At 37.7% G+C, this 27,651-nt stretch overlaps 1 protein-coding gene across 4 annotated transcripts in view; it reads right to left on the reverse strand.

The window, feature by feature from the left end:
* LOC101233672 (transcription initiation factor TFIID subunit 4) overlaps window positions 1-27,651 on the reverse strand; it is a 146,747-nt gene that overhangs the window by 102,905 nt on the left and 16,191 nt on the right. For 2 of the 4 annotated variants that reach the window (XR_012057827.1, XM_072934516.1), the window contains exons 3-9: window positions 25,301-25,432; window positions 24,779-24,994; window positions 23,832-23,954; window positions 22,655-22,744; window positions 20,786-21,043; window positions 11,353-11,458; window positions 7,212-7,326 (exon numbers count right to left, since the gene is read on the reverse strand). Coding sequence is in view for 3 of the 4 variants with exons in the window: in XM_072934516.1 (XP_072790617.1) it covers window positions 7,212-7,326; window positions 11,353-11,458; window positions 20,786-21,043; window positions 22,655-22,744; window positions 23,832-23,954; window positions 24,779-24,994; window positions 25,301-25,432 (1,040 nt within the window). In the remaining variant the exon portion in view is untranslated. The remainder of the gene's footprint in view (window positions 1-7,211; window positions 7,327-11,352; window positions 11,459-20,785; window positions 21,044-22,654; window positions 22,745-23,831; window positions 23,955-24,778; window positions 24,995-25,300; window positions 25,433-27,651) is intronic. The other 2 variants (XM_072934517.1, XM_072934518.1) reach the window with 2 other exon arrangements.

Consider the following 27,651-nt stretch of genomic DNA (forward strand, 5'->3'; position numbering starts at 1 on the left):
TTTTAGGAAAATGAGCTGCATTTGAGAAGATGACAGTAACTCCCAGACCATTTTGTGCCCTGCAACATCCTTTTTAACAGCCTGAGAAAGTACAAACAAATTTGAGTTTCCATACCAGTATCTCCCGAGCATCTTTACCTCCTACCTGTCTGAGGTATGACTCAGAGCTGTGGAAACAGCCATCTGGATTTAGCACATTCTGTTTCAAAGTGTTTGCTTGACACAAACACTATTTCAACATATTCTAGATTGATTACACAACCTTTGAGAATATTATTTTCAGAAAATATATATACAGATAAGAACATTCAAGTCCAGACTCCCATTAGTGTATTAAGTAATCAAACAAAAGCTTAATTTAAAAGATTTTTAAAAAATTGTTACATACTTGATGTCCTGCGCACTCTAAAATACTTTGCCACTTGTAACAAGCTGAATGCCCACATTAAAAACCAATAGCTGCAAATAAAGTCTGAGAATAAAAGGAGGGAAATCCAGAAATCCATAATCTAGGTCCTCCCGCTCCTCCCATACTTTTCCTGTTATCTGTACTACAGCAGCCAATTTTGGTGAAAGACTACGTTTTGTTTTCTTTTGTGGGAAGAAGAAGAGACATTTATTTGTGTAAACCTGCAGAAATGTGCTTAACACTTGATGCAGAAAATGGAATCTTAAAACGCTTTTCAGTAAAAGTCTACACAAATGAGCTTCTATTAATTTCCAGGAGTGTTAAGCACTTGATTTCCTGCCTTAAAAAGAAACTCCTGAGAGCCGTGTTGCAACATCGTAGGATGGTTTTGGTTAGAAGGAAATTTAACAGCTCATCCAGTGCCACACCCGCCATGGGCAGGGACACACCTGCCACTGTCCCAGGCTGCTCCAAGCCCCATCCAGCCTGGCCTTGGGCACTGCCAGGGGCAGCTTCTCTGGGCAACCTGTGCCAGAGCCTCAGCATCCTCACAGGGAACAATTCCTTCCTAATTCCCAATGTAAACCTATTACCCTTTAGTTCGAAGCCACTCCCCCTTGTCCTGCCACTCCATGCACTTGTAAATTGTTTCTCCCCATTTACTGCAGGCCCCCTTCAGGTGCTGTAAAGTGACAATTGGGTCACCCTGCAGCCTTCTCTTCTCCAGGCTGAAAAATCCCAATTCTCTCAGCCTTTCTTCCTAGGGCAGGTGCTTCATCCCTTTAATCCTGGCACTTTTACAGCTGATATGGTGTGTGGACACAATAATCACCTGTGGGCCCAGGGCCACAATGAGGAATTGGCTCCATGCCCACTCCACACAACCAACACCAACTGAAATATTCAATGATCAACTCAAAAATTTGTAATTCTACAGATGAGAAAACACAGGTAAAACTGCAAGAAACCAAGATCCTGTTGGGTTAAAACCTGAATGCTTGCAATGGAGTGAGAACCACCCAGGACTCACAAGGCCCAAATCCAGCAGATCTCAAATCGCACAAAAACCAAACTCCTATCAAGGCAGTCACCAGAACACAAATTCTGAACTATGTAAAACAGAAGCTTCTGGAAGACAGATTTGAACTCAGAATTTCAAAATAAAGCTCAACTGACTAAACCACAAGTATGGTGGTGACGCCCCGTGGGCCTTCACCCTGCTGTGGGTCTGGGTGCCAGGGGATGAGCCCGAGCCCCGGAGGAGCCGGGAAAAAACAAACCAGAGGTTCCCAGGGAGGGCCCCACACAGCCCTGCTGCCCTGTCCCTTCAGCAGCAGCTCTCACAGCTGGGCAGGGGTTCCCAAATCTGTCCCTTCAGCAGCAGCTCTCACAGCTGGACAGGGGTTCCCAAAACTGTCCCTTCAGCAGCAGCTCTCACAGCTGGGCAGGGGTTCCCAAAACTGCCCCTTCAGCAGCAGCTCTCACAGCTGGGCAGGGGTTCCCAAAACTGTCCCTTCAGCAGCAGCTCTCACAGCTGGGCAGGGGTTCCCAAATCTGTCCCTTCAGCAGCAGCTCTCACAGCTGGGCACAACTGGCCAGCATTACTCAAGAGTCTCAATCCTGTATTTGCACATCAGGTGCCAGGACAGAAGTACTGCAATCTCCTTCAAGCAATCAGCCATTAAAAAAGTCAAAACAGCAGTCTTGACTTCTAGAACACAACTTCTCAGAGAAGTTTATACTTCTCCGTTATTTCATAGCTGAATAGCATACCATCCATCTTTTACCTTCCTTCTGCTTAGCAGCTTAGCTACTCCAATTTTTATTCAATGTACAGATATGTGACCACATTATAAATAAATATTTCTGAAATAAAACCAGACAAGTATTTTGTACATAAATTAGATTTCAATGCAATTGTCAAAACCAAATGCAATAGCACTTACAAAAACCATCACTGTAACTCCTGGAGAGAATCATTATATTCCATCTTACACTTGCAACCTACAATCTGCAAGTATATCCTTTATTTTTTTTTTTCCAGTATTACATGGAATACAAAGAAGAAATGTATTAATCACAGCTGAGACTACAATTTTTTCTGACAGGAAGAATCCTATCCATACATTCTTCCTTACATCAAAGAACCTCATACTGAAACATGTTTGGTAGTGAAACATACATTTATATACATAGTTGCTATTCTTGCCAAACAGTTTCCTACAAAAGTGAACTTTTAAGCCCAGATAAGTGAGTTTTTAGAAGTTATTCTGTAGAACAAAGATGCCATCCAGTGGTCATCTAGACTGATGATTACTGTCTATCTTTCATTTTTCATCAGAGCACAGTATTTAACAATTTCATATTTCTTGGCATATATTACTATGCTCATTCTAATTCTACTGTTTCAGTAAATATTTCTGGTTATTATTGAACTAAATTTTAAGTCTCATAGGATGAAGCTAACATTCCAACACACATTGTATTTTTAAGACAGCATGAGTTCTCAAACTCCCTCCAAACACAAATTGTATCTCTTAATAATCCAAGAGTCCAATTCTTCCTCTAATATTCAACCTCTTGTAACAATTTTCCTTTTCCCTCGTTATGAAGACTCATGCAATTGCCAAAAGAAAAAAATCTTATCTGAAAATAAGCAAGAAAACTCAAAGCATTTGCACAATTCTGTGAAAGGTCTCAAAGATTTTGTTTAAACTAAGACAAGCCATTATAAAAATCTGGTGGTACTTTCTTTATGAACAAACTTTCACTGCATGATTGCAGTTTTTCTTTCTCATGCACTTTGTCAGATTTGAGCCACTGCTGTCCCAATCTGCAATACTGAACTGCTCCCAAACAAGCCAGAAGAATGCATAAAGCAATCAAGACAACATTATGCTATTGACTGCCCTCTCTTACAAGGGAATTGCACGTCATTAGGACAAAGTCCCTACATCCCACAGATCCTGTGGATCACACAATCAGAGATAAACAATACATGGCATATAAACAGCCACTACTGTATTTTATAATGGCATAGATTCCATTTACACATCAATTATAATGTTTATTCTAACGCTCATGTTGTAATTTCAAATGTCTCCCTAATACTGCTTTGCCACATAATTCATTCTTTATGTGGAATCTTCTCTCTGATAAGCAAAAGGGCTGACAGAACAGACCACATCTGTGGTCAGTATTTTTCTTTATTTTTGAAATATATGGAAAAAACACAATACTCTCATAGCTTGAAATAATTTGTTTGAAAAAACAAAAACCTCAAGCCAAGGGTTTTTCACATACCATTTTGAAACGAAAACTTTCAAGTTATCCATTTAACATCCACATTAGCTTTCTACCACTTAAAGGGAAAGCTGCTTTGCTTATGTTGCTAAACTTTTGTTTTTAAAAATGAAAATAAAATACTAGACAAGAGATTTTTTTTTTTTTTTGGCTATGCAAGGGAGGTCTGAAAACAAATTTTGTATTTCCACATAGAGTCCACCTCAAAATACAGTCAGACAGCAGAATAAAACACAGATACTAAGATCAGCTTCAAATGATCTGAGAGACTTCACGGAACTGGCTCTGAAAACAAACCCCATCACACTGGCTGTACAAAACCTGACAGCTTCCAGGAGGTCAGATGTAACTGAAATACCACTTCAGAAAAGGAAAGGTTTCTGTCAAAAGGAAGGAGCAAACAAAACCACAGCATCATCCCACACAGCAAGGGACAGACTGTTCACTTCTGGCCCTGCCACTGAGCCCTGCTGAGCAGTTTGGGGTGCTGGGACATGAGAGGACAGACACCCACCTCCATCCTGGGAGGAGCACAGAGCACACCTGGACCAGCCCTGACCCAAGCAAAGCTGCTTCTCCCAGCTGAAGTGATTCCATCTCAACACAGGAGCAAATGTTTCTGCTGGTTCCCTTCACTGGCCACACCTGAACCGTGGCAAGGACCATGGAGAGCCTGCTGCTCCCACCACAGCAGGAGCAGCTCCTGTCCCTGGGAACTCTGAGGGGACCTGAGGTGATGAGCAGCAGCTGCGGGCACATCTGCAGGTCCCTGGCACACTTCTGAGGGATTTTTGCTTCTCTCGGCTACAAAACCAATGCAACAGCACTTACAAAAACCATCACTGTAACTCCTGGAGAGAATCACTATCTTCCATCTTACACTTGCAACCTACAGTCTGCAAGTGGATCTTTTTCTTTTCAGTATTACATGGAATACAAATAAGAAATGTATTAATCACAGCTGAGACTACAATTTTTTCTGACAGGAAGAATCCTATCCATACATTCTTCCTTAGTTCAAGGAACCTCATAATGAAATATGTTTGGATACTGAAAAATACATTTATATATAGAGTTGCAATTCTTGCCAAATAGTTTCCTATAAAAGTGAACTTTTAAGCTCAGATAAGTGAGTTTTCAAAAGTTTCAGAAACCTCAAACTGGCCTGTTATGGTACAAACCCAAGTCTAGACCTCTGCTTGCAAAACAAACAGATACATTGCTAAAAATGAAACTCAAATTTCTGTCCTTAGGTATCAACAGAGTTGAAAAGTCACCTAACTGGGGTTGTAGGTATTTCTCTCTGAAAAATACAGCAATAATACATTTAATAATAAAATTTAATAATAATAAATTTAGAAATACAGCAATAATAAATTTAATACCAAAAAAAAAGGGACCTAAAATTTCACAAGCACAGCTTCACATTGCAGAACTCTTGGGTTGAGAACTCTGCATCACAAAACTGCTACTGGAACAAACTCTGAACTCATGTGAGCAGTCTTACTGTTCATTAATAAATGCTGACCTTAAAGGCATAGCTGCAATTTGCAAAATTCTTAATTGCTAGTTCTTTTATGTAATTCCATCTTGTATCCCCTACAGTTCAGAATAGAGGAAAAAACCCAAAAAACAATGAAGTTCAAATTTCTGTTTCTAGTGACCAACACTTCACTCACAAAAGTGAAAAGTTCAAATAAGTTATTTTAAAGAAAGCAGAATGTAAAATAATGAAACAAATATGCAATAATAAAACACTAAGGGCAAAATAAATTTATACATAACACAACTATTTTTCAAAATTCTTGCTTTGCTTTAGATGCCAGTTTGCCTTCTGGCTAAAAACACATTCTTCACACACGCTGGGAATGTTGAGGAAAACTAGTCAGCATTCAGAGGATTAATACAGATTTCCAGCTCTGTGCCTTTAGGCTTAATAGTCAGACATCTATTTGTCCTCAGGAGAGGTTAGGGGTTGAAATGCAAATATGCAAACAACTGAATTCTTTGTTAATATATCAGGAAAAAGCTTGATCTTTGCTGCTGTTTAATAAATCCTTGCAATTTTATAGACTTATTTAAATGCAGCTTTGTGTCTTACTATTTGAAGGAGAAAACAATGTAACGAAACAAACACGTTCATTCTGACTAAAATTTGTTCTCTAGAGGAAAAATGACATACACCCTTGACAGCTTATTTACCAAACTCACTAAAGATTTATTGATTTATCAATCAGTGCCTTGAGCATTTGCTTCTCCCCAAGGGAAAATTAACAATTCCAGCTAACCTAATATATTCTATGTATAAACTAAGTGAATGCAAGAATCAATCCTGGCACAGTTTACAACATCCAGCTAAAAAAATGCTGTCCCTTTTGGTGTATGTAAAATTGAAAGCTATACTAACGAAGAATAAATGCTCATGTTGCTTACAAACATAAAAAATACTTATTAAGACAGTACAATTGAACCCAACAGACATTTTAATTCATTTAAATACTCAGTGGGAGGCAAAAGCATTGGAAAATAAAAAATTGAATGATTTTGCTTCCAGATTAATACTAAGTACTACCACTATTAGTTACAATACTGACATGCCTCAAAGCAGAGATATTTCAAAGAGCTACAAATTCTCTTTTACTTCACCTGCAAAAGCATAAGCCTGAAAATTAATTAGTGGTTTGATGATGTCAGAGCAACAAAAGAATCCCAGAAGATGAAAATTAAAATATTAAAATCCAGGAATATTCTGTCATTCAATAAAGAAAGAAAATATTTTGACAAAACTAAAATGGTGTTAAGAGAGAGTAAAATGCAGTAAACATAAGATTTGCTTCTCACTACCAAAAGTAAAAATATCCCAAATACATATAAATAAAAGTCTGCAGGATACAGAACTGGCAGAGCAGCTCAGTGCATCACTGGAACTGTGCTGAACCTTTTTTGCAGCACCTGATTCCTCCAGGGGCCCACAAAGCACCCGACCTCCATGAGCTGAGGAAGCCCAGGGAGCTCAGACACAGCCAAATCTGCCTTTCAAAACCAGGAGTGACAATGCCCCTGCTCAGGGATCCCCTCCCAGGCCCAGGAGGGGCTGCTCCACAGAGACCCCGTCCTCACAACCAGCACCTTCCCAGCAAGACACGTTCCACAGGAGCAGCAGCATCCAGTGGGTAACACCAGCCACAGATTCTTTTAGATCCTCGTGCACATAATTCCATTCAGCCAAAGCTTTATTATAATCCACAGAATTTACAGTTCTGTTAAACGTTAAAATGTGCATTTAGAGAAAAATCCTCAAGATATGTAATGATCCCCTTCTTTCTTTAAAAACAGAATTAAGTATGAAAATTGCCATCCAATCCCAGGGAAAAGAGACAGGAATTATTGTAAAAGACTGCCCTCTGGTGTTACAACAATTCTAAATTCTGTTTTATACTTCAGATCCCCCCCCAAGCACCCCGCTGCATTTTTTTATTATTATTTTTGCTTTTTTTACCTGAAAGAACCACCTCCAGGGTCATTCAGCTTGTTTTTCTGATTTGCAGAGACCTGAACACCAAAGCCCCCAGGACTTTTACTGGCTTGTATTGTTGGTGCCTTCCCTACTGTGCCTGAAAAACACCAAGCAATGTTATTACGAGCTGTCTTAGACAATTTACATCAAAGAACCTTCTGTCCAGGAACTAAATTTAACTGTCTGTAAATTGCAAACAAAGGAAGTTATTATTTTTAAAGACTATATGCTGAAGAAGAACAAATTAAAATACAAAATTTATATTAACATTACAATTTGTTCAATATTTACAGAACAGTGAAGATTCCAAAACTGAAAGACACTGGCCATAAACAGCTATAATATTTATAATTGCTATAAATCTGTTTGCAATTGCCAGTAAACCACTTTTCTGGATAATCTGTACAGAATAAAGAAGGCGAATTTGAAATGTTCTTAATACAAATACTTAAAGTCAGAGTTACTCAGGGTATTAGCTATGCCTTTTACATTTTCTATACAATAATTGTCCTTTATTGCAGTGAAAAACATATTTCTGAGTTGAAAGTACTGCATGTATTTTAAAAATGTTTTGCATTGCATATAAAAGAAAAAAACACTATTGCCAAATTTGACACACACCCCTCATAAAGGTTGTCTTTTGCTTTCTCATCTTGAAAACAATGACTCAAAAATAATTTGTGTCTTGATCTAGACTTTACAAGTCTTGAAGTACAAGCAAAACAGGGCTTACTAAATGAGCCAAAGTGTGGTGGACATCCAGTAAATTAAAGAGATCTAAATTCCTCTCTGACATGAAACCTTTGGAGTAGGCCCTCTATGACTGCCTAAACACATTTACTTGGGTTACATTTTGGGTTTCCTTTAATCCCACCTGTGCTTTGGCATGTAAAAATAACTCAATCTACTTGATTTAAAAGATCTCTCCTCTCTCTTGTGTATCACTCCATTTTATTGAGCATTACAGATGAGGTGTTTGAGACTTTGAGAAGGATGTGAAGGCTGCTCCTGCACCCCAGGGACTCAGTTGCACATAAATGGCACAGTAAGAACCTCAGTAGAGTTACAGCATTTTTATTTCATGAATAGTAAAAACTTGAAACACAACTCTCCTAATAAATTCTTTTAAGAACATTTCTTGGCTAATACAAAGCTGCTAGCTTTGACTGAGTCCTGCACTACATTTTTTTAAATTAGAAGTCTTCATCAACTCCAACATATGATCTTAAAGAGAAAATAATTTGATAGTGTTTGTTGAGTTCTCCATCTGTATAAATAAACTGTAACGTGGACTCTCAACATTAGCAAATACAAGACCAGATTTAGGACTTCAGGCTCAAGCCTGGGGAATAAAAATATTTTGTCATCAAAATTTTCAAGGTCCATGAGATGTCACAGACAGCATTAGTTCACGGACCAGGCAATTCATTTATCTATTTCAGATGAACTAATGGAAAGGTTTTCTACTCAGAGAACTGAAGGAAGGAAAGAAATAATAACAAAAATTAGCAGATTTTTGCTTTGTACAATTAAGATCTAGAAGATTAAAAATGTGTTAACCTTGAAAACTGTTGCAATGGCAAACTTAAAGTAACAACAGCACTCCTCCAGAATTAATATATTTCTTTGGAATCAGTATCAATGGTTTGCTTCCTACAGATGATACTTCTGATAGAAAAATGCCCTCAAAACATGAATATCCATATGGATATGGAAGAATTAAGTCTCACATTCATCCCAAGTATATGTAATTCTGCTCAATGGATCAGGCAAAGTGAATGTAAGACTTGGGATGACATTTGAATTTTCTAGTTTAAATAAATTACAACTGTGCATGACTAAGGGTTAGACATAATATGCCTAAAACATCCATTTTTATTATGGGCAGACCATATTTTGAAAACTAAAATCACCTGTGGGCCTAGATATTTCATAGGATTGGTAATGACATACAGAGTCTTTCACCACTGCATTCTTGCTTCAAAATTTAATTAGCATGATCTAGAAAAATAAGCCCAAATTTAGGAGATTATAAATTCCTAGCCATATTTCAGCACTGGTTAAACAGCTGCAATAAATACTCTAGTTAATTATTTTATTATTTGGCTCAATTCGTTCATCCAATACGTAAGATGAATTCACCTAATTATTATATTAGTAGAGTGCTTTGATAAAGGAGTGTGAATTTTTCATGCAGTAACAATGATGTTACTTCCACTGATGTGGAAGTAATTTTATTTCTATAAAGGCCCTTAAAGCATGCCAGTTTTATCTAAACTACTGTTTTAAGAAGCATTACAGTCTGTTCACATGATGTACTGAAGATATACTACACTTGGAGATTCACTCCTGTCAAGTAGGAAACTGCAGCACTTTGTGGAGGTCAGCTCAGTTCTGAGGTAATTATCCTTAACCTGTCACACTCCACAAAATTATGCTACCATAAGTTTTATTTAAAGGATGTCCTATTCCAGTATATTCGCTCCTTCTGCAGGAATACCTAGGCCACTATAAAATATCATTACACTGGTGTTTACAGTAAAGGGTTTTAATAATATATCACAATGATGCACTCTCGACAGTGCTGCCAGCACACAGGCAGCCTGCTCCCTAGATGTGGGCTTTAGGATGAGTGGTTTTCTACTGGGATGTTTTCTAAGTGCCTATTCTTGTTTGTTTTGTCTGGGTAAATAAAACCATATACTAGAGGGTTTAACCAAACCTGTAAATTTGAATAAGATCACCAAAAAGTAGGATCTTGCATAAATTGGCATTTATAAAATAATCTACCAGAAGTCAAACTGCCAGTTAAGTTGCACCGCACTGGCTGATTGAGGGCTATCAAGAATAAACTCATATTCTGACCTACTGTTTAAAAGACAGATGCCAGTATCATGCAAATTCTCAGTACACTGTTGACATTCACAACTTGGAGACTGAACAAGCAAAGAAATGAAATCTGCCTTCACTCTCAAACACATTAGTCAGAAGTGAAAGCTCATGCTATAAGATGCATGGACATGTTATAAACTCAGGACATGAGTATCACTGCTATCAAACACACACATTTTATGGTGAGTAACTGTATTCCTTCCTAACTTGAAAACAGCCTACAGGATTACAGTGACAACTTGGGCTTTGTGTCCATTCAACCTTTGGATTCCCCTAGGAGAGCAGAGCAAGTGAAACATCAACTGCTGTTAAACATTTTTGATGCTTTTTTTCCCAAGGAGAATAGAAACAACCAACCAATGAAGTCAGGTAGGCAGCAATAGCTTTTATGTGCATTTGAATTAGTTTGAGTCCTGATTCAGTACCTGAAGATGACAAGCTCTGTATTCCATTACAAACCCTCAATCTGTAAATGCCCACATCCAGTAAGATACTCTCACACATACTCAGGAGAAGTAAAACCCAAGCCTAAGAGATTCAGTGGTAGAAAGCAACAAATGGGTATTTATTAGGAAGCAAGGAGGCTTCAAGAATCCTCTTAGTGGGAAGTATCAGCCAGCCCTGAACCCACCTGTGCACAGACAGATGAGGAAGGTGATTAGCACATGCCGTGGCTAATCATGGCATGTCAGGTTGCTGTAGCCAGCCTCTGACCTCACCAAAATGTAAACATACTGACAGGAGTCAAAGAAAACCAACCTGAGGCTTGACAAATTTCTCTAGGGCTCCCACCTTGACCTGTGTAGCTGCAGAGATGGGGACTACCATGTTCTCCTTCAGGAGTATGAATTAGAAGTAGGATGATTAAATTGAGGCATCCACTAGGCTTCAGGAACACAAAGAATTTTTTTTCTTGGCCCAGAGTTACAATTTAGGACAGTGAGAGCCAAGTTCCTGACCTGGTTTAGAACTTTCCACGAAAAACTGCTAAGTAAGGAGCTTAACGAATGAGAGTTTAGTCCTAGGGTTGTTTCAAAACATTTCACTGTGTTGGTCTGAAACACCTTGAAACTGCATATGAAAACATGCACTCTTCAGCCAGCACGAGGTAAAAATAAATGTCAACAATGTTGCCAATGTCAACACTGTACATTTTTCCATGCTATTCGTTTGTAATTACAATAAAATTCATACAAAGGTAACAATCTCACTAAAACATTTAAACCCATACCTTGTGGTCTAATGGTCTGAGTTATTACCACTGGCATCCTAATCTGGGTAGTCTGGCAAGCAGGGGTTCGTTTCACAGTTTGAGCAGATGTTGACTGGATAATCTGCTATTATTAAAGAAAAGTATACTTATATTATACTCTTTATACACAAACACACACAACGTAAATACACTAATACCTGTAATTACTAAGCACGTGGATCTCTACAAGCACAACTAGCTGCTGACAAAAGTCATATTCATGTAATGCATGTGGTTGTGTGTGTGTGTATATACCTATTTTGTAATTATGCTTTAAGAAAATTCAATAATATACGACACATGTCATACCTCACAACCTTCACTAAAAATATATTTCAAATTTGTGAGGTTAGTATTAAAATTCAGACTTTTGTCTTTAGAAATTTTACTAGAAAGAAAAGCAGTTTTGTAGAAGAAAATGCTGCAATAATTGTAGTGGTATCCACCTGCAAACATTAGGCCTTGCACTAAATATCTACGCTTTTTAAAGAAACATGCTAAAAATAAATTCTAAAATACTATGGGTTCCAAAGTCAGATATACACAAGAAAGAAAATCAAGTTTTGTGGTGATCATATACTATGAATCTTTTAAATGCTGATTTGATATTCTCAAGGTTTCACTTACTACTAATTCAGGTTCTCAAGTTCTTCCTTAAAACTGGGTTAGAAACTTAAAATTTGACCCATAAACAAATCAAATAGGAAATACACACAAGGGTCATGTTTAATCAACAGCAAAATGTTAAAAATAAAAAAATCAACATTTATAAGATCAGGGACAGGGTAGGCACAGATGTAATGAACAGAAGATTCAGAAGGATGTGTGGAAGCTGCAGAGCTGTACATAAATAAACTTTGAAAATAAAGCACTGGCAAAGAGCTATTTGAGTAAGACTCCAAGCACAACTCAGGCATGGCAACTTCCAAAGCCACGTGCTGCTCACAGCCACAGCTGAGGTCCTGCCCCTGTGTGACCATTCCCTCCTGGAAGGCAGCACCCACTGCACCTCCACCAGCAGCACTGCCAGCACCAGCAGCTAACACCACTGCACTCAGCTGGACAGAAATGGCCAAACCTCTGACTGCAAAGCAACCTATGGAGAAAAGGAAAGGAGAAACAGCATCTGCAAATGGGATGTGACAGCAGAGGATGAGCAATGAGGAAACCCTTCCATTAGCAGGAACACAGGGCTCCAAAACTGCAAGGGAGACAGGTGGAAACTGCAAACAAGACAAGAGCAATGAGGGATGTCTGATGTATTCTGGAGAAAAAAACAAATTGTATCATTCTGAAGTTACAAAACTGCATTTTGTACATCCTAAAATACAGAGAGTCAAAAAGTTATAATAAATCTGTGGATGAAGAGGTATTAGCAATAACCACCCTGCAGAAAGAGAAAAGGGAAGAAAGATTAAGGATTCAGCTTCAACTATGGACACTGAAGGAAAACGGAGCATTTGTACTAAGCACAGAAATGGAGGAAATAGATATGAATTTAATTGGTCAAGACAGAGAGTGAACAGTCACACTCAGAGGGGAAAGAATAAAGCAGCTACCATGCTTTAAAACAGGAAAGGATTAAGAGTTGATCAGTGAAAACAATAGAAAAAAGTTAAATTTAACTGCATTTTGATGCACAGGAAACATGAACAAGTGTGGTTTTGGAAAAAAGACAGAATAGTCCATGTTAAGAAAACATACATTGTTATGAAAAAGGAGAATGATGCCACTTTTAAAATAATTTATTGGATCAGTTTGCAGAGAATAGTGAAGAAAAGCTGCTGTACCGTAATGGGCCAAAAGCCAGGCCATACAGGAGATGTGTGGGACCTCAGGACAGAATTACTATATATAGAATTAGAGTAACCTTCTGCAATTGTATTTTTTTTCTCTCTTTGAGGCAACTTCTACAGTTCAGAACCAAGTTCTTTTTCCCTCAATTAATATTTTCATGTGAATACCCTACAAAATGAGCCACTAACACCATTAAAGACAGGACAATATTTAAGCATTTAAGATGACATAAATGGCAATGTTTTCTTTACTATCCAATACATTCCACAAATTGTCTTTTGGCAAGTACTAGGACTTCAATGTACGCCCAAATGCTGAAAGTCCAGAAAATTATTGACAAACAAACTTCCAAGGGGCAAAGACCAGAATCATCATCTTAAACTCCATAAAAAAACCAACCAGCAATAGACACAAATTCTCTCAAAAGAACAACTGCACCAGAGCTCAGAGTAGCATCTTACACTAAATCCCCATTTCTATAGTGGAGTTTTAAGAAATATGCAATCTTCAGATCTGGAAGTCATTAAGGAATTAACATTAGTAATTAGTTTCTGAAACAGAGCATGTAACTTCTTTGCAGGCAAACTAGGGACATAGTAAAAACCAATGAATCAGAGGATTCTGTATTAAAATTTGTAACTACATAAGCCACACTTCCTCAGTTAAGATAATTCAAACTGTTCTAATTGTCTTGCCTGTTTTCCCAACATCATAAACATTACTATTATTACTGTTATAATAATAAACATTATTATTATTACTATAATAATAATAATTATTATTATTACTATGAGGTCCTTAGCTTGACCTCAAAGTTGTAGGCAATGAACAAGTATACCAGCAGGGTGGTCTAGGAGATGATTAACTTAAATTATTTCATATTTCTCACAGACTAAAACCAGGCACAACAAGTGTACCCCACATCAGGTTATCTATCCACATTCTGAATCAAAGCTGAATGCCACTAATCAGCTGACAAGCACTGACCCAGACTGAGAGCAGATACAGGAGTTTTAGGACCCCTAGGCTAGCAGGGATATTACTCCAGCCTTTTCCCTTCCAGAAAAGGGGAGATCTCAGTGCTGCTGCAACCACCTTTGGGAAGATGAGGACAGAGTCAGACTCCTCCAGATGTGCAGAGTAGAAGGATGTACCACAAAAGACACAAGCTGGAATATAGGAGATTCCAATATAGTAGAAGAAAAAAAAAAAATTACCATCAGGATGGGCAAGCTCTGGAACAGGCTGCCCCAAGAGACTGTGCAATTTCTTCTTGAAGACACTCAGAACATGGCTGGTCACATGGGAGATATCCCAATGTGTAAGCAGGAGGCTGCACAAGACACCTCCAGGAGCCCTTTCAAACCTTTCACCACTGTGTCCAAGAACACACCATCACTGATTTTATTAAAGTGCTGAGTCACAAAAGGTAGCAAGACAGAATACAAAGGTCTTCAGACCTTACAGAAACTGTTCATCCTTCCACCTCCCCTAAAAAAGGAAGCATTTTAATTATGTACACCTCTGAAGACAGCAAGCACAACAACAGACAACAAAGGCACAGAAAATAGAAAAGACAAAATGTGATTTAGTCATTGCCTAAATTTGACAGAGTTAGGAAAATGTTAAATTATGATCAAGACAATGTTGAGACAGCAAGTATTGGCATATACTAGTTATTCCTCTTCAATTTATCTGTCAAAATTGAAGAATCATGTCCTAGGCTGCTGCACTTTGGAGCTCTTCAAGGAACACACTAAAGCAGCAGTCATGGCATTGCTTCTCCAAGTGCAATGTGTGAATAGTTACCTACATTTTTCTTCTATAAAATAACATTTTTCTGCAAAGTAAGATGTACATTTCTCACAATAAAAAGTATTCTTCCTCTCCTTTTATTTCATCTTTGCTCTGCTCCCTTTGTCATCTCTCTCCACTCTTCACACTCACTTTGATTCACCATTTGTCTGCTCTGGCAGACCAGCTCCTCCTCTCACCTCCTGAACACTGCAGGACACTCCTTTGCTAAAACTGACTGTATTTTCAGCGGTGAAAAAAGGGATGTTTATACAAAGGTGCTTCCTTAAGAGAGCAGGCTCATGAAGACAAAAAAAGAATATACAACAATCACACTACTAATAACCAGAATAACAAAGAGGTGACAGCTGAAATACCCTTGTTTTTTTCCCCTAAGGGTTTTCTTCAAAAAGCGTAGATTTGGTGACTCTAGGAGAATAAAGTAATGGTTCTCTCTGGTCCTAATCTCAAGCCAAAAGGTGATGATCATTCCATGACATCTTCTACTGTGTAAGTTATTGCAGGACAGAGAACAAATTATAGACATGAACACAGACCAATAATCAACAGCAAAACCAATAAATATAGACTGAGAAAGAATCCAGCCAAAGCACAACAAATGTACAGAAGCAGAAAGAGAACAGAAGCCATCAGTCTTTCTCATGCCTGCACAAGAGAGGCAAAATTAAATGAGAGCCACAACGTACAAACCATTGAAAGGAAAATTCCTTTAGGACAGTAAGATTAGAACGCATTGCTAAAATTTCTGAGGACAAGGATTTTGCAAATCTCCTGGACCAGTGCAGATGCACAAGGTTCCAACCTTTACTTGAAGAGGGCTGCAAAACCAGCCTGGCCCAATTCACAGGCATCACCTTTTGCAACAAAAGCATCTGATCCAAAAGTTTAAATCTATCAAGTACTGCAATAAAGACAAAAAACACAGTAAACAAGAGCTTCTGCAAAGAATGCAAAACAAAAATAAATTTGAAAAATATATCCTTTACCAAGCTTTTTTTCCCTCTCAATTAAGTTAAAAAAATAATGTGAAAGGAAGAAACATATAAACATATAAAACTCAGAATGGCTGTGGTCTGATATGACATTTATCTTCACTCATGAGTAAACACTTGCTAACTCACTTGTGGCTATGCCACTTGTGATTTATCAGTCTACTCACTCCTGAAGATAAATGTCATATCAAACCTCAGCTATCATGTAATCTGGCAGCATTAACTTACAATGTTCATGCTTTTATGGGCCTAGAATTCATATTTACCATTGCTTACCATGCTGCAGTAGCAGCTACAGTTTTTCAATAGTGCCTCAAAATCTACATAAGCAATTATTTTTCCTCCCAAATTAAAAAAAAAAATTGACTATTTTAATGTTAATATGACAATACTATTCCACTGAGTACAGGCTTTCAACAAGAAATGAAGAAAAATAAAACAGAAGCCATGACATCACTTGTCCCACCTGCTCCTCAATTTATTACACAATTCTTCCTACAATGGTCAAATGCTCTACTTTTGAATGTTTTCAATTATGGCTTTTTCATCACCATCTTTGAGAGCCTGATCTATCATCTAATAGTCTCTCTTACTTTAAGGATATTTTGCCTTCTATCCTACCTTAATCCTACTTAATTTAATTATATCCTGTTATTCATATTTTTACCATCTTGATCTATTTCAAATAATGAACTTTCCCTTTTATTCTCCCTTACAATCAGTGTTTGAAGAAGTTGTGCGTTCATTTCTTTTAAGCTTCGCTTTCAAATCTGGCCTTTTATTACTGGTTTCCAAACAGCCATCAGTGACATTGTTCTCCTAATATTAATGTACAGCCCACAAAATTCTGAAAATAAAGTCTGTGATAACAACTCAGAAAACCACTAGGCTGTGTTTCAAATAAGCATACAATTTGTCAAGTACAGGTTTTGTACCTGTTAATAAATCCCAGATATCTACTGCTCAACAGCCATTTTTATTTATATTTTACTGCACACCAAATTCCATGCCAATGGCTATATCTTTTTTAGTCAATTAATAGAAAATACTCCTTTTATCCAAATAGTCATCTATTACTCCTCCATTTCTAAGTTGCCTTGCAAAGACAAAAAAATAAAAAGATTTCCTAAAATTTCACTAAAATGTGTACAAATTAGATTCATTCATGAACACAAAAGTGATACCAGAAAAGCTTCAGTGGAGAATTAAAAAGCCAAGTGGAACATCCCCATATAAAAGAATTCTTATTCTGCTGCTGTATCTTGTTTCCAAATTCCATTACTCTATCTCAACTCTGAGAGACTCCAACCACTGTGACAGTGCAGGGAAAGTGTCAGTAAGTGTTTGAGCAAATCCTGTTCTAATCATATTCTAGTTCTAATATTCTAACTTAGAATATGGCAGAGCCCACCCTCTGGACACTGTGCCCTATCAGTGCAGCAGAAATGGTGCAGATGTATTTCCATATCTCCCTCCTAATCCTAGACCTGCATAAATCTTTATACAGGTTTTTATATAAATTAATTTGTTATAATTAAGATGGATCACTGATTTTCTTACTGTTTTTTTTTTATCACTCAAGTTTAATACTTGGCTTTAACTTCCAGGAGTACTTTCTCCTTATGATGCAGACCGTGCCAAAACAATACATGAAGTGCTAATCCATCTCCACTACCCATCAACCTACTTATAACCTCAACATGTGTAGTAAAGAATATCTCTCTTACTCATACAAATTTTACCTGCTGCAACACCCAAAACAAGACAGGCAATGTCTGCCTATATAAGGCAACATGGACTCTAAGAATGGCGATTCAGACAAACTTACAACATTGCACTTAGAACAATTAAAAAAAATTGATTGTTGGCTTATCTCATAAGTGTCTCATCAATAAAATATTAGCCTAAAATTGTTCCCCTTTTCTTTATATAGAACTAGCACTATCTACCTTTATAAAGCATTGTTTTTCATCGTTTGCAACATGATTCCAGTACTCTAATAAACAGACTAAAAGCCTCCTGTTTCATCACCACTAACACTGTACATTTCAAAGCCTTTGTGCGAGCTGTGCTGCATGCCAACAGTGCACACAGGATTTTCACACTGCAAGGTACCTCAATGCTACTGGAAAAAGCATCACCACAGCTGACACCTTTGAGAAACAGAAAAGACGAAGGAACAGCCAACAGACCCTTCACATTTTAAGGAAAACTGGACTACTGTAAACTGGCTGGTATGAAAAGATGTACAGTCTAAAACAAGCTTGCCCTTCTGCAGCTGGACAGTTTGCAAAGCCAGCTGGAACCCTCTCCAATAAGCTTCAGGCTTGGAAAACCTGGAGCTCAGCCAGTTCTTCCATCAGTGCTGCCTACCCTCAGGCAAGCCAGCTGCAATCTTCCTCTCCTGGACAAGACCAAGGCAAGATGGCCAGCAGCTCTGTGCCCCGATTTCGGGGAGCAGTGAGAACTGTGACAGTGTGAGCAGTAGCACTGCAAAAAAATCAATACTTATCAGCAATTACTGGGCTGATATGGAGCTGCTGCTGTGTTGTCTGCCTGGCACCTGAGTTGATGGCTGCTGTGCTAAGATTTTTTTGATGCACTAACTCTTGATGTCTGATGCTGCTTTTGTCTGTACAGAACTACTCTGAGGGTCATTAAGTGCCTGGTTAAGTACTGTTTGATTCTATTAACTAAAGACTGATAAATATAAAGGAAATATGAAAAGACAGTTTCACACTAAAGCACATAAATTATGATTCTTAATGTCTTTCCACTATTATATATATATCTGTATATTATATATTCTCCAGAAAATAAATAGTATTAACCACAGCTTTTCTTTGCACCGTTTGTGACCTTTTGAAAATGTAGTGGTCAAGTACCCAGGAAATGAAAATTCAGCCCTAGACCTGTGACCTCCTTACAGACAGAAAACCAACTTCTCTTGCTCATCAGATCAATCTCCACAATGTTACTTGAGCAGCTTCCAGCTCCTCCTATGACGCAGACATGTCAGAAAAGCTCTTCATATTGTTAATCTCTACTCAGAACATCACAACTTCTTGCTTAGAGTACCCATTGACATGAACCAGGCAGAACATGCCTCTCCCAGAAATTTGGGGTTCTCCCAACCAGAAAATTTTCCACCAGAACTGTATAATAAAAGTAAGAATTCCTGTGGTCTTATCCATTTTTGTCCTACATCGGTGTTTCTCAAAAGGTGGGGTGAAACTTGCCCAGTGGGCATAGGAGCACCTAATCTGGGCTGCACAACACTGGAAAAAGCCATGCTACATGGCAGTAGGCTAGCTTTAGACCATGGCATGAGGTGAGGCCAGGCTTACTGGCCTTGGACACTTCTACCTCTAAGCAATCTGTCAGCTGCAGGCAGAAATTTGCATATGTTGGGACAGGGAGTAATTTTTCCACCTACTGCCTGCAATTACCACCAGCTTCTACTCTCGGGCCTAGAAAAGCCAAAGGTATTGAACATTCAGTCATGAAACACAGACAAATCAAAGAGATGTCACAAAAGTGTGAGGAACACTTTTCTAATTAATATAACAATCCAGACAGGGTGGGGAGAAGCCATATCAGAAGAAAAAAGCATGCAAGTGGCTGGACCTGCATTGAAGAAGCCAAGTTAAGGCGAAAAACACAAAACTGTCTTGTGTGTATTACAAATGCCAGAGTCAGAAATCTTACCACTCAAGATGTTCTTACACATTAAAACTATGTTCACTAAAGTATTATTAAATTATATTCGTTTCACTTTAAAGTTAATAATTTAACCACGAGAAAGTGTTTATAAGGTTCAAGACACAGCTCAGGTATTTTCAGTCTGTGCACAGCTACTTTTAATTAAAGCAAAAGAAATCTTTTCTTTCCACACACAATACTAATTATTTATATGCTTTATAGAGCTTATAAACTCATGGACAGATCACTGTAAGGCTTTACATTATCACATTTGTATTTCTTGACCTCGATAATACAAATTTTTACCACATTGATAAATGTTCTGGAACCTCTCTATAAAATTTTGAAATCTAAGTGAAGTACTTTACTCAAACATACACAGAAACCACATACAAGGAAACTCTCACAAAGGATAGTAATGCCTGTATAAACTCAAGGCCCTGTAAAAATCCTCAACACCGTTTGATGACAAGCGCAAACACACACATACAAGATCCAGTGTAACAGCAGGATAAAGTCACCACACTCTTAATGACTACCTGGCTGTGCAGCTGCCTTACTGATGGTGCCTTTTAAATTAATGAATTAATGAAGCACTTAACACTCCACTATGCACAAAAAAGGTACAGTTCAGTGAGTAACAGAGAATGGCATTATTACTAAACAAAACATCCTGGCACAGCACAGTTATTCTTCTACAAGATTTTGCAACTATGTGTAGAACAGTTTAAAATGAGAGAGTTCATTTTAGTTTTAAAGCAAAGCAGCATATACCTAATGACATACTCAACATTATACTCCTGCCTGTAAATCCTGGAAAGCTTTCTGTTCTACATTTGTAATTCCCTCAAATTCCACTGTGCTCATACAACCACTCTATTGCAGACAAAAAGACCAAGAGTGCACTTCCTTAAATTTATGTTAATAATCTTATCTGAAGTAATGGTTGAGCATACATGTGAAATGACAGAAAATGAGGTATTACCACATATCACAGAATATGATACAAACAAAAAAGAATTTTCCCAAACAAGCTGCAACGAAAGTAACACTAAAAACTGCTATAGAGTTCATTAAGAAATCCTCTTTTATACTACAGTACCTACCAGTTGAGAACTCTGATTTGACTGTACCACCTTAACCTGAGGAGGCTGCACTGTATTTGATACAGAGACTGTGCAAATGTTGTTTGGTTGCCTTATTCCTATTGTCTGCGTCGTGACAACAGAGGAGATGCTTCCCGAGGCAGACTGAGGTATAACTTGTGAGAGCTTGGTCTGTTGGAGTGACTGCTGAGACGGCTGTCCTTGCAAAACCAAATGCTGACTATTCAGTAAAGATTGTCTCAGTGCAGGTAGACTTTTCTAAAAACAGAAGAAAGTTTATGAAATAGCAAACTTAGCAGATTGACAAAAAGCATTTTTAAATTTGATGTAAACATAGTTAAAAGAATGCATCTTATTTTCCAATTTGACTGTTCATCAAACAGAACTAAGACTGAACATTTATTGTAAGAGAAAGTTCAGTTTTTAATAAGCTTTCAGTTTGGATTTAGCAACCCTGTAGATTTTCGCATGCCCTAAATTCCACTGTAGCAGAAAAATCACTCTTCCTCTCAATACCACCTAGAACTTGTAGCTTAGGTCTTTGGAAGGGCAAGAAATGGAAGCAAAAAAGGAAACATGGAACAACCCTATTCCCAGCAAGCTGCACCAACTTACTCCTCCTAATACACCTCCAGTACCTACAACCAAATTATTTCCCTCTTGGTGCCCTACAGCAGTAGCTGTTTATTATATTATTTCTGAAGTAATGTATTGTGACAGGATTAGAAAAGTGTACTATTTATTGTAAGCCCCATGTTCATACCATTTCAAGGAAAAGATACTTCTAAAAGGCTGTACTGTACCTTCATGAACAAACTTTTGACTTTTTAAGTGGCAGAAGTGTTCTTTTGGAAGTGCTTCCTCAGGCAGCTGAAGAATTCAAGTGCTTAACCCAAGCTACAGTTCTTTCTAAACTCCTAATATTGATTTAAAAACTTAATGCCTATTGCCCAGAAAGGACTTCAAAGAAAGGAAATAAATCAAAACTTATCATGATGCTAGAAGTGACTGCAGTAAAAGCCACAAATAAGAGTTAATGATAACTTGAAAAAACAGGACCAGAAGTTCTGAAGCAAAGTTACAGGGAGAAAAAAAAAGAGAAAATATGCCTTAAACTGAGAAGTTTTTAATTAGACCAAAAATACTTTTAAAATCATATTTGTAGCTTTGTTGGGACATAAACATGCTTCGTACATTTGTATATAATCCTGCATATGGAAGTTATTGTAGCTAATTTACAGAACCAATTAAAAGTTACATTTACCCCCACATATACTAACTTAGGACCCCACAATAAATCTATTAGGTATCATATCAGAAATTCTACTGTTGATTAGCTCCAGATTAAAACCAGAATCATCTAATCAACACTTTATCCAGTTCAGTTCTTCATAATCATTGCTACATATGGATTGAAAGTTACCAATGACCCAAACATAGATTGGGAAAACAGTATGGAAACAACTTGTTAAATTACTTGAAGCATTCTGTAAAAATAACTTGGGACTCTTTGAAATGTGAAAGCTTCTCTTCTTCACAAAAAAATTACCTACTACCACAGAAAAGGGTATTTATTCTGAGAGTAAAGGATCACTACAGAATAGCCAAAGGATGGTTTCCAAACTAAGGAGTAACTGCTTTTTATTTTTTTACATCTAATTACTGCAACGTTCTAGATCAGGGCTACTCAAGCTGTGAACTCCAGCACTTCCAGCCAGGCAGATCTTGGCAGAAATGGGCAGCATTTAGAAGTAAAGGAAGTGCAGTCCTGGGGCAGTGAAGATAACACTATTTTAAAAGACTATTCTAAGACTTAAGGTAAAGAAATTTTGCTCTGAAATAAATTTATCCAAGCACTATTCACATTACCTTAAGGAAAGGTACAAGATATGGCTGAGGAGATGATTTGAGTTCTGTTTGAAGGCGGCCTGTAAATTCTTCTGGATCAATCTTTGCATCCTTCAGGGTGAAGAAAAAAAAGTATCAACCTCTCTTTTCAGTTGTTTAGTTCCCTCTTTCCCAGCTACTATATACACATATCTCTCTAGCTGAATAGGCTGCTAATATCAAAAACGTTCAGAGCTGAAGTCCCTTAACTCCTCTCTAAGACCCTTTGCCAAGCACTAATTCAAACATGTAACGTGCCACTCAAAATGAAGAGAATTCCCTTGGGGAAGGCACCACTTCAGACAAAATGAGGCCCCAGAAACACTCAAGTCTCTTTTGGGACTCTACTCACTTGCTAACATTTACATGGTCATTTCTTTTCTTAAAATTAAAAGAAAACAAGAAGAAGAAGTTGTCGGTGTGACCTTAAAAAAATAAAATTTGTCAGTCTTTGTGGTAATTCCAAAATCAATTCTGATGGTACAATTTAACTGGTAGTATCCATATATATAAAACTAGATATGCAAAGCATGCCCATACATAAAAAACATGCCTTTGAGTAGATATAAAATTTTCTCATCTATGAATTTGTATGTATGCTTACAAAATATACACTTATATCAAATACATAATCAGGCATTTATTTAGTAGTAATTCAAGAGAATTCTAACTTGGGTGCATTTTATGATACTTCTAAAGTATCATTAGTTACAAGTTCAGGTTGTAATCAAAACATCAATTAGCCTTCCAGACTGATACAGAACAAGTGAAAAACCAAAGCCAAATAAGCTTCAATAAATATATTTATTATATATGCATGCTGGTACTTCATTTAAAATACTCGAAGTAATTACCTTTATTTAGTCTTTTCAAGCTGGTAAAAGTTAAAACAAGTTTTCACTGGAATCATTGAATGATTGTTGAACAGCTCACAAGCCTTAGGCTTGTCTAAATATACAGATTTCTCTGGCAATGAATTCAAAGAAAGTCTGCCTTTAACACATTTTTAAATATATATATAACATACAGAATATTGCATTTTGATGAAGCCCTTTCATTACAGCCAAATAATTGTGAAAATCAAAGCAATAGTTTTCAGCATCCATAAATAAGAAGTTTAATAGGTAACTGACAAAATAAATGGTAACTAAATATTTACCAACAAATCTTGAACCAGAGCTTTCACATTGCGGGATGTTTCTGGAGATGGTGAATTATGAGAAGCAAGCTTTATAAGGGTAGCTAAAAAGTTTTTACATTTTTTCACATTCTCTTGCATTTCCTGCAAAAAGCCAAAGAAAACAAATATTAGCTCCATGCTATTTTTCCATCACAATCAATGCATGCTATGACCACTACAAATAAGGAAAATTATGACATTTTTCTAATTCAGGCCATATATGAAATATGTTTTGCTCTTACTGCTTGTTACCTGAGATTTTCTTATCTTCTCTAGGTACGAACATCATACCTCACAAATAACAACAAAAAAAATCAATGAAAGAAATGTATTTTATATTTTTACAGTCTGTTTTGGTACAAATAACCTTAAATATGAGAAGTAACAGGACAATTTGCTGGAGATGAATTCCCCTTTGAAATGCCCAACAGACAAGGTACAAATGTTCCCCAAGCTATCTTATTTTGTTAAATTATTGATTCAGTACGTTTTTGTACGAAGCAACTACAGCAGTAAAATCAAATTAGAAATAAGACTTCAAACATCATCATATCTGATCTTTTTTTCATTAGTAGTAAAACAAGCCATTATTTTTATATGGCATAGCTGGTCCAAGAAACAGGAACATCACACTTCAGTGTAACCACAGTTCTGAGGCCCAGCAACAGGATCATCCTGCTGTTCGGTCCATAGACTGAAGGAACAGAATAGCTCTTTCACTAGTGCCACATACATGGTAGGGTGGGGAGAGCTGACCACAAATGTTCTTCCTCCCTCTCAGAATTTGTATCCCATTCTGCTGAAACCAGGGGCGGCTTTTCCCGTTTGCCAAGTATTTGTCCCATCAGGGCATACATGCTTGCCCGAAGAAGCAGCTCTGCCAGAGGAGTTCTAAAGCACTAAGAAAACCATGTTTCCACACTTGCCTGGGACACAACGGTGGTTCCAGGCACAGGAGAGCTGGGAATGACCAGGGGCTGTGCTGGCACCTGCGCTGCCGTGTGCGGGGGCAGCGGCAGCCGGGGCTGCCCCGAGCCCTGGCTCTGCGCGCCGCTGAGCACCGCAGGCTGCCCCGAGCCCGCACTTCCACCTGCCACCGTCGTCTTGAACAAATTCGGAGCGCTCGTCGTAGCTACTGATACCTAGGAATATTTTATATTCAAAATTAGTAATTTTCACTGTCAAAAAACCATGGGAATCATACAATCATACAATGGTTTGGGTTGGAAAGGAACTTCAAGCTCATCCAGTTCTGCTGTCCCAGGCTGCTCCAAGCCCTGTCCAACCTGGCCTTGGGCACTGCCAGGGATGCAGGGGCAGCCACAGCTGCTCTGGGCACCTGTGCCAGGGCCTGCCCACCCTGCCAGGGAACAGTTCCTCCACATACCCACCCTGAATCTCCCTCCCCTGCCCCAGCCCAAGCCCAGGCAGTGTGCCCAGCCCCTGACCGTGGTGTGTGAGAGCACAGCCCCTCCTGGCAGCGTGGCTGTGGCGCTGGCGGGCGCCGCTGTGGATGGCACCACCTTGGCTTGCACCGGGAGGCCCAGGCGGACGCTGGAGGTGGCCACGGATGTTGGCTGCTGATGAAGGAAAAACCAGCATTTTACTTGTTTTCTCCTTAATAACTTGATCTCCAAGGCTTTTTAATAATAGTGATTACAAGAATAATCATTATTAATACTGAAAAAATCCAAAAACAAACCACATCAAACCTAGTAATGTGCTTTTACATGTATATTCACAAATACTGGAAAAATTAGCTTTCTCATGTTCAATGACAGCTTTGCAGTATTTCTCCTGAAAGCTATTACTCATACAGCTATATGGAAAAGATTAGAAAAAACAAACGTGACCTGCAAAAACACTGATGTTACATTGATGCATTGATTCAGTCGTAATATTTAGATGTCAATATTCATCGATATTTGAGTTTATCATTGCCAGTAACACATGCTGGTCCTCTTGGCATTTACGAGCCTGTTCTAGTGCTTTTTAAAATGCAAATTAATATGGACGGAAAATTTAGAAAGCACAAAAATATTCTTAAAAATAATTTCAGATTGAATTATACAGAAATTAACTTGCAGAGAAACGACATCTAAGCACTGGGAGAACCTTTGTCATAGAATACAGACTCTGCACCCAGACAACAACTGCAATATGGAGTGGAGACAAAGGAAAATGACTGACCTACAGCCTTTCGGTCAGTAGTACATTCTATAGCTCAGAAAATTTATCTTATTTAGCAACCATATTACTTATTTTGTGATTTACTTTCATTGCAAGACTGAAATCTCTTTCCATCCTACAAAAGGACAAAATTTAGGAATTAAAAAATGTCTCCAGAGAAGTTACTTAATTCTGCAGGAAGGTAAATACCATTATAAATGAAATGCATCACACAATATGGCAATTATGACAAAATGAGAACCACACATTACTAAAAATGGAGGCCACACTGGTCTCTTATAACATGCATTTATTAAGATTTGCACTCACACATTCGAAAAAGACAAATTTTCTAAGTGGATAGAGTAATAAATCACGGCTGATGCTGCTTCTCACAAGATAAAACTAGTTTTTCTTGATTTAAATTTTAATTCATATGTCTCTAAAATTCATATTTTATAAAGAACTGCTTATTTTAGAGTCCTAGGTTGTCTATTAAACTTACATAAAATACTTCTCCAAAGAACATCTAGTGTACTCTAAAATATCTCCAAAAGGAACAGAAGCCCAGGCAGGCATTCAAAGCCCCAAGGATTCCTTACAAATCAGTCCAGCAACATCATCTACTGGATATCAATCTTCTGTACTTGGGGAAAAAAAGGAGGAAAGAAAACAAATCAAATAAATCTACCTGACATCTGAACAAACCCCTTTTTTTTGTTTGTATAGCTTTCAAGATTTTTTAAATCTTGACTAGGGATGCCTTCCATCCTGAGATAGCCTAGAGACAACAAACAGCATCATCATGAAAAGGCAGAATTATGTGGTTTTCTCAAGAAGGACCACATAAAGCTTCTCCTGTTTTAAACATCCTACACCTCTTTTCTTCATTATAAAATGAACAAGTATTTTAAAATACTGGTTGAATGAAACTATATCTGCTTGATGAGTGCTGCATTTGAAATATAAATATTGTGTATCTTGTTCACTTGCTTATAATCAGTTTCCAGCCTAAGAACATAGCATGCCTGTGATACCTGCCCCTTATCAGTCTGGGCTTCCAGAAGTGAGGATTTAGGAAAAAAGCAGATAACCAGGGGCACTTCTGGCAGCTACTAGCTTCCAGGCAAGATGTGCAGCGAGAAATCCACAAATACAGAGTGAGAATACAAGATAGAGAATTTTTCTCAGCTAATAAATGCTCATTATTCGTCACAGGAACATACTTGAAAATAAAACTGCGCATAATTAAAATATAAATTTTCACTATTGTAGTGCCCAACTAAGAATGTATTCCCATGTGTCAGACCTCAGCAGCAAACTGTCAAACTTGAAAACTAAATTCACACTTGGTTTTAAAAATCAATAGTGACAAAAGCCTTTAATAGAAAATGGCAGTAAAATCCACTAAAGTGCTGGATATGAAGAAATCCCTCACCACCAGAGAACTGCAAACAAAGTAATGAAATGGTTTATTAACATGGTTCCAAAATTTAGAAGGGTAAAAAAGGTAAGTCTGAAATGAAGGGATGAGAAACACAAAAAGGAACTAGCCTGGAGAAATTCTAAAATATCATGGAAATGATCTACAAGTGACAGCTACAAGTTGCCAGAAGACACTCAAAGGATT

This window comes from Taeniopygia guttata, chromosome 11 (assembly GCF_048771995.1).
Source record: "Taeniopygia guttata chromosome 11, bTaeGut7.mat, whole genome shotgun sequence".
NCBI lineage: Eukaryota > Metazoa > Chordata > Aves > Passeriformes > Estrildidae > Taeniopygia > Taeniopygia guttata.